The sequence below is a fragment of the Eleutherodactylus coqui genome, chromosome 2, assembly GCF_035609145.1.
Source record: "Eleutherodactylus coqui strain aEleCoq1 chromosome 2, aEleCoq1.hap1, whole genome shotgun sequence".
NCBI lineage: Eukaryota > Metazoa > Chordata > Amphibia > Anura > Eleutherodactylidae > Eleutherodactylus > Eleutherodactylus coqui.
Window position 1 is genome coordinate 51,825,061 of NC_089838.1, and position 13,993 is coordinate 51,839,053.

At 47.7% G+C, this 13,993-nt stretch overlaps 1 protein-coding gene across 11 annotated transcripts in view; it reads left to right on the forward strand.

Annotated features, from left to right (window-relative positions):
• WNK1 (WNK lysine deficient protein kinase 1) overlaps positions 1-13,993 on the forward strand; it is a 90,502-nt gene that overhangs the window by 38,851 nt on the left and 37,658 nt on the right. For 10 of the 11 annotated variants that reach the window (XM_066590922.1, XM_066590923.1, XM_066590925.1 and 7 more), the window contains exons 3-4: positions 4,886-5,106; positions 6,289-6,446. In XM_066590922.1, the coding sequence (XP_066447019.1) occupies positions 4,886-5,106; positions 6,289-6,446 (379 nt within the window). Of the gene's footprint in view, positions 1-4,885; positions 5,107-6,188; positions 6,214-6,288; positions 6,447-13,993 lie in introns of those variants that run through there. The other variant, XM_066590933.1, reaches the window with a different exon arrangement.

A 13,993-nucleotide genomic window follows, 5' to 3' on the forward strand; every position in this document is an offset into this window, starting at 1 on the left:
CAGGCGTTTGCAGAAACGCAGCGTTTTTCAACGCTACGAGTGGCTGCTGATAAGTCTTTGGCTTTACCCAGAAAGAAACGAGTTAGAAAGATGAAACTTTACATTTATTCCACATACTCTCCACTGATGTCAGCACACTTCTTACATTGGTATTCCAAGTTCTGTAATCCTTGCAAAAAGAAGGATTTCGGTTGTGCCTCAAACCAGTCATCCGTAGCAGCCATGGCATCAGAAATGGTGTGAAATTTGGTATCCTTGAGGTGTTTCTTCAGGTTTGGAAACAGATGATAGTCAGAGGGAGCTAGATCTGGTGAATAAGGTGGGTGGTCAACCAGCTGGAAGCCTAGCTCTACCAGTTTTGCCGTGGTCGCTTGTGCAGTGTGAGCGGAGGCGTTGTCTTGCAGGAACAAGATTCCTTTGGACAGCTTGCCGCGCCTTTTGGCCTTCAGAGCTGCCTTCAGTTGGTCCAAAAGTTCAAAGTAATACCTTGCATTGATGGTGGAACCATTTTGAAAGTAGTTCACTAGCAGCACGCCCTCCTTATCCCAGAACACAGGCACCATCACCTAAGTGGCTGAACTTCTTTGGGCGAGGAGAACCACTGTGCCTCCACTCTTTTGACTGCTCCTTGGTTTCTGGGTCATACAAATAAATGCAGGTCTCATCCATAGTGACCCATCGATCCAGGAAGTTCTTATCAGTCCGGAAACTCTGACAAATGGACCAGGAAGGTTTCACTCACGTGCTTTTCGGATCTGTTGTCAAACATTTGGGGACCCACTTTGCAGATAGCTTCTTCATGTTCAAATGTTCACGGATAATGACACACGTTCACGAGAAATCCCCATGATGTCTGCTATTCCTTTAGCTGAAATTCGCCGATTCTCCAATATGAGGTTGTGCACAGCATTGACGATCTCCGGAACAACAACCTCTCTCGGTCGTCCAGGATGTTCCTCATCATTGGTGCTGAAGTGGCCAGTTTTAAATTTGGCAACCCAGTTCTTAACCGTAGAATATGAAGGGCATTGATCCCCCAATGTCTGTGACATATCACCAGAAACAAGAATTTTATCACTCCTCTGCTCTCATTTGCGGTGAATATCGCCTTAGACTCCTCCATTTTGTTTTCCCGCGTGCCTAGATCACTGTTGCCATAAGCTACAAACACAAAATTTGGAAAACATATATTAGACACATAAGGCTTTCATGTGAGGTAACATTCGTTACCATAGAAACAAAAAAAACACAAAGCCAAAGCCTTATCGTCACTCCTCTCGTACTTTTACTGCAGATTCCGCCAGGTTTCAGCAGCACTGGCATGTGTTAAACCAGCGTTTTTGGCTGCAGCCAAGGCTGTTAATTTAAAAAAATAAATAAAATAAATGAATACTCACGTAGCAGGTGAAGCCTCCATCACTAGCGCTGCTGTCGGTACCTTGTGAAGCCAGAGATTGTTGATTGGCTGAGTCAGCTGAGCCAGTCAGAGCCAGCTCTGGATGTGTCCAATCACAGCCGTTCAATGAATAAATGGCTGTGATAAGACGCATCCAGTGCTTGCTTTGATTGGCTCAGCTGGCTGTCACTCAGCCAATCGGCGCAATCTCTCACTGGAGGTGGGGATTTCGAATCTCAGTTACCAGTGAAAGTTCCTCTGAAGGCTGACAAGTCCTAAAAGCCATCCCCACCCCCCAGCCCCGTCCCCGGGACAGCGACATCACCTGCAAGGTGAGTATTGATTTTTTTTTTTTTTGACCAAGTTGTGGCACATCTTAGACAGCGCTGAAACCACTTCCCATTCGTTTCAATGGGCACTGCTGGACTGAAAACTGCCAAAAATACCATATGCAACGCTGTCAAAGCAGTGTTGGAAGACGCTACGTTTTTAGTCTTGTGTGAACAGCCCCATAGAAATGAACGGGAGCGTTTTTACTGAAAAAGCAGCGCTGAACGCTGTAAAAAAAACAAAACGCCTGTGTGACAGAGGCCTTAGGGCGCATTACACCATAAATGCCTTGTGGATCTGTGCCGTTCGGTGTGTCAGTCTTAACTGCTGTTCTAGCATTCTATTTGTGAATGATGGGGGATGAACAACGCTACATAAAGCATTATCAATCTGCAAATAAGAGACTTGGCATGAAGTACCCTGCCTGCAGGCGACCAGCTGGCTCGCGTGAAGGCGCTTTGAGCTGCCGTTGTTGCAGCGCTTCCTATTACTGTAACAACGTCTCGGGGAACATCCAGCGTTTTTACTTGTGTGTAGAAATTGCTGGGCAGTAAAAGGCTAGATTTACAGTTGGCAGTGTTTTGTTGGTCGCACCGGGTCGCTTGGCGGTGTTTTGTTGGTCGCATCGGGACACTTGTGGGCGAGCAGGAATACTTTTGTCATTTTTGTCTATGTGCGCACGTACATGTAACTTTTGCACCCCCCTCTCAGTAGAGTTCGTGGCTTCCGTCTTGCGAAATGGGGCTCAGCATGGTTAAAACGCAAAGGAAATTTCCACTGAGACACCAGATCTTTGGCGGCACCGCGTTTGGGGCGACTGCCCATCTCCGATCTCGGGCAGATTTACTTTATTGTCTCAGCTCGCCGCGAGCTACTGGAATTACTAACGGCTTCTCTTGTGGTAAGAGCGACATGGTTTTCACTGAGGGATCGTTAAGAATCTGCGTTCTTTCATGACCCCATATGCTGGACAAAAACATTCCAGAGCAGGGTACAAGGAGGAGAGGATCGGTTTCACCCCTGGGGTGGGGGGCAGCAGGAAGTGCAGAAGGAAATGGGTGGGCTCCAGACATCTGAGGTCTGCACACAGGGAAGGAATGCTGGGAATTCAGGACAGTGCTCTCCCTCATTGTCAGCTCGTCCATCATAGCTCTGTCATAGGCTGCTTTTCCCTACATTGAGAATTCCAAAGGCTCCCTCTGCTGGCCGCTCTAGGAATTGCCGATTGGAACTTTTTCTTTTAATAGTAGCGGCAGATAAAACACGGATGACGCTTATCATATGACACGCAGCACAGCGTGAGCGCTAGCAATTGTGAAGCCGACAGCAGAACAAAAAGGCTGAGCCCTCACCGTTTGTATGCCGCATTGTATATCTTCCTGATGTCGACACGTCGACCTTTTAGAGCAGCAGAACAAGTGTTCTGATTTGTCAGAGCGGCTCCAGGTTGGCACTATGTCAGTTTCACCCTTTTAAGTTCGTCCTGGTCTTCCTGCTTCAGGAATAGAATGCCAGCACTTCAGTTAAGTGACACGAAGAGAAGGCTTAAATAGTTCAGTGTAGCAGTCGGGATGCGTGAGTGATAGGACATCGCTCAGTTTAGTGCCATAGATGTGATCGCTTGGCACTTGACACTTTCCTGCACTCGATAAAGTTGCTTTGGAGGCGCCACAGTATCTTTAGCTCTGCAGGCAATAAACAGCATTTCTGGTGATTAATAAGCGTGATGAGTTGGTGCGGAGCCCGATGACTTCACCCACAGAATGCCTCTTTATTGTCTGGGTGCCACGTGCGGGCAGCGCCCACCTCTAACGGGTTTTTATTACAAGCCTTTGTTCTCAGTTTTCCTGTCTGATTACTTCGATTCAAGGACGAAGAATCCTAAAGCTGCAACTTTCTACCAAACAACTATTTTCAAAATCTGCTTGCTGACAATGAGCAGGAACAGTCTCGTATATGTTCAGAGGTGGAAATTCTATCCTGAACTCACACTGGATATGATTGTAACACTCTCAGCTGTGATAGTTAATAGGTCTCTACAGGTTTTCAGCTGTACATGTAAACCTGATCGCTCCCATTCAATGACAGCAAGCTGAGATATTGAAAGCGGTAAGGGAAAAAAAAAGAACCCAAAAGGTTTTTATATCTAAAACCTGTACAGACCTAATACTTCTCATAGCTGAGGGTTTGTTAGTTGTATCCAGTCTAGACCATCCAGACTGATGTTGCCTGCACTGATACATTGTAACAAACTTTCAGGACAGGAAAGATTTGTGCTGCTGATGGGTTTACCTCACAAGGGATACAACGGTAACAAACCCAAAGCTACCAAAAATGTTCAATCTGTACAATTGATCAGCTGTATGTAAAGCAAGTTTCACTTTTGATCTCTGCTTCCTTTTAATGAATGGAATCTGAGTGTACAAGACCGTTTTACCACTTGGAATCTGATTTATTTTTCGGTGAAAGGGATATTCCCATTCGAAAATGTTACGATATATCATATGACTCTGGGGGTCTCATCCCGTCAATCTGAACAATTGGGACTGTTGGCTTCCTGCGCAGCTGGTGGGGGCGCCACTGGGGAACACTCAAAACTAGCAGGGAAACACTCAAAACTAGCATTAGTGCCCCTTCATTTAGTTGGGTCTCATATACTTCATTCATATGCATCTCTGGATAGCTGAAGGTCTCGATGCTTGAGACCCCAGCGAGCCAACATTTATCCCCTTTCTAACCCCTTCTTAAGGGGTTGTCCAGTTATCAGGTTGGACTATCAATAGTAGATCAATGGGGTTCCACCGGCCGGGGCTCCTATTAATCCGTTGCTCTGATGCGCTGAGCTGAGAAAGCAGACAGCTCTGTTCGCATTGCAGTGGCCAAGCTTGGTACTGCAGGCCATTCACTTATGTGAGAACTTTGCCTGTAATACCAAGCCTGGCCACTGTAGTGCGAATGGAGCTGTCTGCGTCCTGCAGCTCAATCAAGCAGGTCCCAGATGCAGACCTTCACCGATCTACTAGTGTTGGCCTATGCTGTGTCTAGGCCATAAATGGTTTACAGCTGGACAAGCTCTTGTAGTGCTAGCGGTGCGCTGTCACTTACTACAATGGCCAAAACACTGTTGTGCCACCCGGTCACATGCATTTTCTTCTCCAGATATCTGAAGAGGTTCAAGGTGATGAAGCTGAAGGTGCTACGCAGCTGGTGCCGGCAGATCCTGAAGGGGCTGCAGTTCCTGCATACGCGGACGCCCCCCATCATCCACAGAGACTTGAAGTGCGACAACATTTTTATCACCGGCCCCACCGGCTCAGTGAAGATTGGAGACTTGGGACTGGCCACCCTGAAGAGGGCGTCCTTCGCCAAGAGCGTGATAGGTAAGTCCAGGAGGTAGCTGCTCCTCATCTGCCCCTCGGGGCGCTAATGCTTTATACGAAAGTACCTATATTGTATTTGGTGGAAGGCCGGGCCGGTAATGACCCCTTTCAGCTTCACCTCACAGCCTGATTCAATACTATAAGCCTGTTTAGTATTATATTGTCCCAATAGAGGGCGTCACATCTCTTGTGAAGAACAGCTTAAAGGTCCTTTTAACACCCCCTTTAGTATCCACGTTGTGGGCTAAAAGTGGTTTTACCGGTCTGGTCTTCACCATGTGACAAGGGGCAGCAGGCTATGCCAACGTGTGATAATAGGGTAGCAGAGGGTCCTCATCTACTTTTTTAGGCAGGTCTTAACCCTTTTTTTTCCAGCGTGGCTGAAAAGTTTTCCCTCGTCATAGACCCCACCCCAACCCCCCTGCAGCTTCTTTACTTACCTGGTTATGAAGCTCCTTACAAATCTCTCTGTATTAAGTGTCTTTCTTGCCTGTAGGCCATGAGCGCCCCCTAATTGGCTGCAGTAGGCCATTTATTAGTGTGTACTGCAGCTTTATACCGTAAGTATGTGAAGAGAAGGGATCCGGTGAGTTTTGGGAGTTTTTTTTTCTGTTCCCTCGCAGGATGCCGTTTTTAGTTTTTCCAATGCGTTGTATTTACTGCTGCTACCTGGACTCGTGGCGGTTTTCCATTGCAAGGTATCCTGTCGCGTACGGCTCACCCAGGTGAATGGAAAGTTGTGCAGCTAACAGGTTATTCTTCCTCCCAACAGCAGGTGGCGCCATCCTCCCAGGTATGTACTGATTGTAGCAGGTTGCAGCTCTCCATTTACTTGGTGGTTGAAGGAAACTAATACTAAGTTTGCCATCATCTAAAAAGGCCCGTGGCATCTTTTTGGCCCTTTGTAAAGGACTTTTTCTCTAGCCGGTCTGTCACCCCTTCCCCTCCTGGTTCTGAGGCCTTGCAATGGAATACGTCGGCAGTGCAGTTTCCTTACAGAGTAACTAAGAAGCTTTTCCTCCTCTTTTTTTCCTTTTTTTTTTTTTTTTCTTCTTCTTTGCCCCCCACTATCTCTCTCGCAGGTCTTCTGCCCCGAACGCGCTCGTGGTGAGTACGCGCCTCCAGACTCCTGCTGGCAAATGTGAGAAAATGTAGAGTCTGAATCGTTCCTTTTAATTTAAGGTACCCCTGAGTTCATGGCGCCGGAGATGTATGAGGAGAAATACGATGAGTCCGTAGACGTGTATGCATTTGGGATGTGCATGCTTGAGATGGCCACTTCTGAATACCCTTACTCCGAGTGCCAAAACGCTGCGCAGATCTACCGGAGAGTCACCAGCGTAAGTGTCTTATCGCCGGCAGCCCTCCATGGCTGAGAGCGCGACGGAGACTCGTAAGGGGAACGAGGAAGAAGTGCAGAATACTAGTACTGTATCGTGCGAAGTGCCTTTGCTCTGCTTTCGAAATGGCACCCATGTGGGAGTACTGTCCTGGTGGGGTGGTGCCTGCTTATCACAGAGCTGCATATGTAGGAGCGCCACCCAGCCAGGTAGTATCGACACCCTCATCCTTGGGTGGTGGTCCCGTGTAGCGATGACATGCTGGCATACATGTAGTAGCAGTGACACGTTCTTAGGTGGCGGCGCCCGTGTATTAACACCATGCAGGAGTGACGCTATGCTGGAGTATTGGTGCCTTTGTAGTAATAACTCCCTGGGGTTGTAGTAGTAGCAGCGACACCATATTGTGGTAGGGGCGTCCATGTAGTGGCACCATCCTTGGGTGGTGGCGCATGTGCAGTAGTAGTGCCCGTGTATTGACACCATACTGTGCTGGTGGCGCCTGTGCAGTAGTAGTAGCAGTAGCGACATTGTCCTGGAGTCGAGGCATCTGTGTAGTAGCAGCACTGTAGTGGGGTACCCATGTAGTAACAATGTAATGGGGTACTGGTGCCTAAAAGTAGTAGGTGCAGCACTAGCCTGGGGTGGTGGTGCCTGTAGTAGCAATAGCACCCCTATCCTGAGGTGATTCCACTTGTTGCAGTAGCAGCACCCCCTACTGGTGTGGTGGTGCCCATATAGTAACATCGTGCTGCTGTGGTGGTGCCCATGTATTAGTAGCACCACTGTCCTGGGTGGCAGTGCCAGTGTAAGGAGATTTTTCCTCTTTAGTATTTGCAGAAAGTGAGAATCGGCATCTCATCTGATGTAGTCAGACTCAGTACTTGTACAGTTATGGTTGGTGTAATACAATGACCTCCCCAGCAGGGGGCAGCACTCTCAGCTTGTTTTTTTCACTATGCCTATTTATAACTGGACCCAGACTGTAATATATTGACAGGAAAAGAGGCAGTGGGCGCGATGCCAGGAAGCTGAGCAATGTTATCAGGTGAAGCCATGATTTCCTATCACCAGGCTCCTGGCCTTGTTTGATGCTAGCGTGCGGTTGTCGCCACGCCGGCTCCGTTCTGCTTCAGGACACTTGAAGTGCCGCTGTAGCCCCGAATGCTACAGATCTTCAGTGCAGAGTGACTAATAGAAGTGAGGGCATTGGGGTACATGATTCACTCCCTGTTGTCCATCCGCTATGTCATGCTGCAGCCAGTAGTGGGCGCTCACATGGCCCACATTCCATCCACTAGCGCAGGAGTTTTATTAAGCTGCCCTCCGGCACAACACAAGCCATAAAGCAAAAGATAATGTCTGCTCTTTGTTAAACAGTTACACCGGGGGAGAACAGAACCCTCCGTCCTGAGACTTGTTGTCCAGCTGCCTTCGGTCACGCCCATGCTCATGTACTTCCAAATATTTTCCAGGGATTCTTATTTATATCCTTTTATCTGGAACTTTCCATTATTCTTTCTTGTGACATCACAAGGTAATGTATAGTTGGGGCAGGATTCTTTAACCCTTTAGGGACCAAGCAGCATAAATATACAGAACTTAGTGCTGGGCTTTAAAACCAATCCATAGTAAATATACGGCGTGGGTTTAGAGCTCAACGGTGTACTGATAGCAGAGCTCCTACTGTAACATCCAGGAGCAGAGAAACTTCTATTCCAAACTGTTTACCCCTTCCATGCTGCGATCAGCAGTATCCACAGCATGAAAGCGAGTGACGGGAATAAGGCTCCCCCTTTTGCCCCTGCAATGCAATCGCTAGGGGCCGATAGTTCATCATGGCAGTAGGAGGCCTGACAAAAGGCCTCTGTCAGATATCTCGGCATATCAGATCCTGCGTCCAGTAAAGTTTGATTTACTGCGGGCATATAAATGGTATGCTTCGTTAAAGAGGTAATGCAGTGTAGTACCCTAGAGATCAATTGCAGCTTCAAGTCCCCTGGAAGGACCAAAGTGTCAAAATAAATTTCAATTAAGTTTAAAAAAAATAAATAAATAAAAAAATTAAAGGGGTTGCCCCGCGCCGAAACGGGGTTTTTGTTTTTTTTCAATAGCCCCCCCGTTCGGCGCGAGACAAACCCGATGCAGGGGTTAAAAAAAAACAACGGATAGTGCTTACCTGAATCCCCGCGCTCCGGTGACTTCTTACTTACCTTGCGAAGATGGCCGCCGGGATCTTCACCCTCGGTGGACCGCACTGTGCGGTCCATTGCCGATTCCAGCCTCCTGATTGGCTGGAATCGGCACGTGACGGGGCGGAGCTACGAGGAGCCGCTCTCTGGCACGAGCGGCCCCATTCAGAAGAAAGAAGACCAGACTGCGCAAGCGCGTCTAATCGGGCGATTAGACGCTGAAAATTAGACGGCACCATAGAGACGGGGACGCCAGCAACGGAACAGGTAAGTGAATAACTTCTGTATGGCTCATAATTAATGCGCAATGTACATTACAAAGTGCATTAATATGGCCATACAGAAGTGTATAACCCCACTTGCTTTCGTGGGACAACCCCTTTAACTGTAAATTTAAACAAACAAAAATAAAATTTTCCCCTATAAAACCATTTGTAAGTTAAAAATAAAATACTCATAGGTATCTCTGTGCTTGAAATTACCAAGACAATTAAAATTTTCCTAAACCCAAACTGTGAATGATGTTTAAAAATAACTTTAAAAATCTTCTGCACAATGGTCATCTATGCTGCACAGTGAACGCCTATGGCTCCCTGTCCACGGGCGTTGTGGTATCCCGCGGCGGATCTCCACCGCCCGGAAGCAGGAGCCTGCAGGCGGATCTCCGCGGTCAGCCTATCTGACAGGCTGACTCTGGAGAATCGCTGCAATTCGCAGCATGCTGCGAATTGCCGGCCGCGAGCAGAGGATCGCAATGATTCTCCACTTGTGAACAGGGGGACAGCGCTTTCCATAGCCTTGCTATGGAAAGCGTTCATAGCATTTCCCGCGGTTGGATTTTCGCCGCGGGAAACACAATTACAATTGGCTCGTGGACAGGAGGCCTTAAAAAAAAAATTGCGTAGCTTCTTTTGCTACTTCTACCACCTAAAAAGCGGAATAAAAAAATGAGCAAAAAGTTCATATTGGCCCACGGATTGCCCCACAAAAATAAGTCCTTATACAGCACATGAAAAGATAGGTACTGGTGCATCATGCCTCCCACCACCAGAATTGGTGGAGACAAAGTGCACACCCACAACTTCGGATTGGCTGCCCACCAGAATGGGTGGAGGCAAAGTTCAGGCACCCAACTTCTGATTTGCTCCTTGCCGTCAAACTTTGACACAGAGTGTGGGAGCAGCAGCAGCTGCTGTCGGTCGGTCCTGGCCACAGGCGGCCGGCACAGCATCGGAGAATAGCACTGGAGCGGGTTAAGGTCAGTCCGATCCTTGTCCCAGGCGGAGCATAGCGGGTTACAGCTGTGTCAGTCCGGTCCTCTGCACAGCCGAATATCTCAGTGGCCAAGCCGGTTACAGGTGCCTGTCTGTCCGGTCCTCGGCACACCAGCAGAGCGCCGGAGCACAATCTTATCACATATCACATTTGACTGGGGCATCCTTGTCACTGTGGCCGGCCAACCCATGTCTCAATCCATACTTTCGGTGGAGACATAATGCACCATAACCGAAGAGATAAACCTGCTCTGAATCCTGTAATACTGCGAAAGAGAAATGACTAAGTGTTTGTCGTGCATTAGCAGTGACTCCTAAAAACCTGACATAAACTTGGTGTCGCTATTTATTGTGCTGATGCAGAGAATATCATGTGTTTTTTGTGTCTCCCAACCCCCCCCCCCCCAAAAAAAATTTTTGTTTAACACTTTATATGTGCCACAAAGTGGTGCCAATAAAAAATACTTGTCCTGCAAAAAACAAGCCCTCATACAGTTATGTAGGCAAAACAATACAGAAGTTATAGCACTTTTTCTATGTTAATTTCAAAGAAAATAGCTTGGTCACTATGGTACAAAATAGGCTGGTCACTAAAGGGTTAAGACAACGCCAATCCAGTGATCTGTGAATTGCAGTGGGTCTTCATCTTGGAACACCAACAATCAGCAGTATAATTTGCCTGGAGTGGCCATTACTGGTGAGGGAGAGTATTGCACTCAAGCCATCCATATGAATGATCGGCTGTATAACGCACTGATGGGCTGGGTCCTCCAGTCATTTTTAGCAGCTTTTTTGGGGGGATCCTGGGACCCCATTAATCTTAGGTCTTTTATACTAAAGAGTGGCAGCGCTAAAAATATTTGCTGCTTGCCAAAAATTTGTGTTTAGCCCTATACCGAGGACGTTTGCTGGAGCAGCAAATGTTGACTGATCAAAACTAATGGCTGCATACCAATCATAGCCCTTGCAGGGCGCTACCCAACTTTCCATAGAATCTGAATGGCACATAAATCTGTACTGTCATGCAGCACCGCTTATTTTGAAGTGGGGGGGTGCAGCAAGCTTCTCTCAGATGCGCTAATCTCATCTCATTCCAGCCTAAATGTCTTCTTGCGTGTCTTTAAGAGGCACTACAGAAAAGCTGATATTGTATTATCACTAGTGAGGGGCGGGTCCTGACTGGGCTGTGAAGAACATGCTCCGGCCAGATTGCGCTAATCTCAGCACAGCGTGTATCTTGTTCCTGAAGTGCTTCTTTAAAGGTGCGCTAGCCCTTTAAGTGAGAATGAGGGATGTGTCCACTGGAGCGTTCATAGCAGTTTATTTCTCATTTACTATAAAAATGACCAGATGCCAGAAAAAACGCCGTCCTAGTGACAGAGCACAACTCGTAGTAAGCGCTTGTATGTGGAGCAGGTAGGAGTACTAAACAAGAAACTTCCTAAACAACCTTTTTTATTATACTACAGAGCTGCACTCACTATTCTGCTACTGGAGTTACTGTGAACATAAATTACTTATCCTGTACCGATCCTCAGTACATACTGTATAAAGGCCCATTTAGATGGAACGAATGTCGGGCAAACTATGTCCGACACTCGTCCCCGCACATACTCTCTCTCCTGCTGTTGCACAGGTGCTAGTATTGCTGGCTCACAGCAGGGCGGCAGGAGGAGATTTCTTTCCTCGCCCCCCCCCGCCCCTCTCCATTGCATTAAATGGGGGTTGTCTCGCGCCGAAACGTTGTTTTTTTCCCCAAGGGATGTGTTTAAAAAAAAACAAAAACATATTACTTACCCGAATCCCCGCTCTGCGACTTCTTCCTTCTTCCTTCACCAAGATGGCCGCCGGGATCTTCACCCACGATGCACTGCGGGTCCTTTCCCATGGTGCACCGTGGGCTCTGTGCAGTCCATTGCCGATTCCAGCCTCCTGATTAGCTGGGATCTGCACACGTGATGGGGCGGAGCTACGCGATGACGCGTAGAAGGGGGCGGAGCCAGAACGCCGCTCTTGCTGGACAGAGCAGAAGGGGAGAAGACCGCACAGCACAAGCGCGTCTAAAAAAAAAAAGCAAGAAGACATCAGAATTAGACGGATCCATGGAGACCGAGACGCCAGCAACGGAGCAGGTAAGTGAATAACTTCTGTATGGCCAATATTTAATGCACGATGTACATTACAAAGTGCATTAATATGGCCATACAGAAGTGTATAACCCCACTTGCTTTCGCGAGACAACCCCTTTAACACAGCGTCCGTTCAGTACTGAACGGCCGCTATTTACACTGAGCAATCAGCGATCGGCTCATCGTCCATCGTTAATGCTCCATAAACGATGGACGATGAGCTGAACAATGAGTGTTCAGTGTAAATAGCAGCCGTTCAGTATTGAACTGCCGCTATGTTAAGGCAATGGAGAGGGCAGGGAAGAGCCAGGAGTGAAATCTTCTGCAGCCTCCCTGCTGGCCGCTCTGTGAGCGAGTCAGTGATACTAGCTCCCGTGTAACAGCACGGGAGCGAGGACACACAGGGATGAGTGTCGGGCATCGTTTGCCCAACATTCGTCCCGTCTAAATGGGCCTTTATACTCCAGAGCTGCACTCACTATTCTGCTGGTGGAGTCACTGTGTACATTACTTATCCTGTACTGATCCTGAGTTACATCCTGCATTATACTCCAGAGCTGCAGTCACTATTTTGCTGGTGGAGTCACTGTGTACGTTCTAGAACTTCTCCTTCTGCAGTAATTAAGCTTTGTTTCCATGAAGCTAATGCTCCCCTTTATGCGGCCAGTTGGGGGCTCGACGAGACCCTCAGACTCTCCCCCCTGGTCTCACTTTGGTGTTCTGTACGCCCCCCCCCCCCCCCCCTCTGATTTCTGTCTTGTCGTTTTTCGTTTTTCTTAATCCTTTCAATTGTAATTACTAGTTCGGGAAATTCCTTTCCCGTGGGAGAAGCTGAAGCGGTGACGTCATGTGACCACGCACCGCCTGATTCGCTGCTGCAACCTGCTAATCGATTGGTAAATCGAGCTGCGAGAGTGACCGCTTTATGGCTAGTAGTCACTGGCTGTACTAAAGATCGGTCAGGGTGTTTTTCTCTTCATAGTATAGCAGAGCTGAGTGCGTCATGTCTGGTATCTGGAGAAGCAGCGCTGCAGTGTAAACCATGGGGGAGCGATAAAACAGCAGTCTGTTCATTGGCAATACATGGGGAGATGGACTACAGTGTCTGGGCTATAATGGGCGAGTGATCGAATTTATGATCGCCCGTGTAAAGTCCCAGGAGACGAGCACCGATCTTGACACTGACACTAATCTACTGCAATAAACAGTCTACAGTAGCCTGAAATCCACTTCCTGTCTCGGAGACTTAAAGGTCCGTTAGCAAAACTGTGGAGCAAAGCTGCAGTGTAAAGCCTGGAGGGAGATAGCAACCCAAGTCTTTGAGACAGAATCCACGCTGATTTCCTATAATGCAGTATTATTAACGCTAATGGAAATCTGCACCATAGTCATGCTTTTTTTTCATGACTCATATTTCCACAACATGTCACGACTTGACAGTTTTTCATGTCTAGGAATTTGCATGTAGATTTTCTTCATTTGAACTGGACTGAATCGGCATGCGGATTGGCAGCAGCTACAAATCCGTTGCATGCGCAAATTTTATTGTAGTCCATGTTAGCTTTTTCTGTATTTTTGGTATGAACATGGCCTAATATGTTAAGAGAGCAACAGAATCTGTTGCCTGTGCGATTTCATCTTTCTAAATATCCCCTATTCACTGACAGCAAGCAGTTGTCTTGTCAATAGTGAGCAATCAAAACCCGATGTCGATGAGACTTTAAGCCCTTCTACTTTGTGGCGGCCCTTTAAGAGGAGCGCTGGCAGCAGCTCTGTGGACCCTGATGGGTTCAGTCTGGAGGACTCCCACATTCACCATCCCTGTTTTTCGGGAGGCTGCTGTTTTCCCAATTCCTGCGGCGCGCCTTGGCTTTGTTTTGGGGCGGAGGTGTCTTCACTGTTGGCGCTTTTTATAAGTTCAGAACAAGGTCAGATTTTCATGCGTCAGTAAA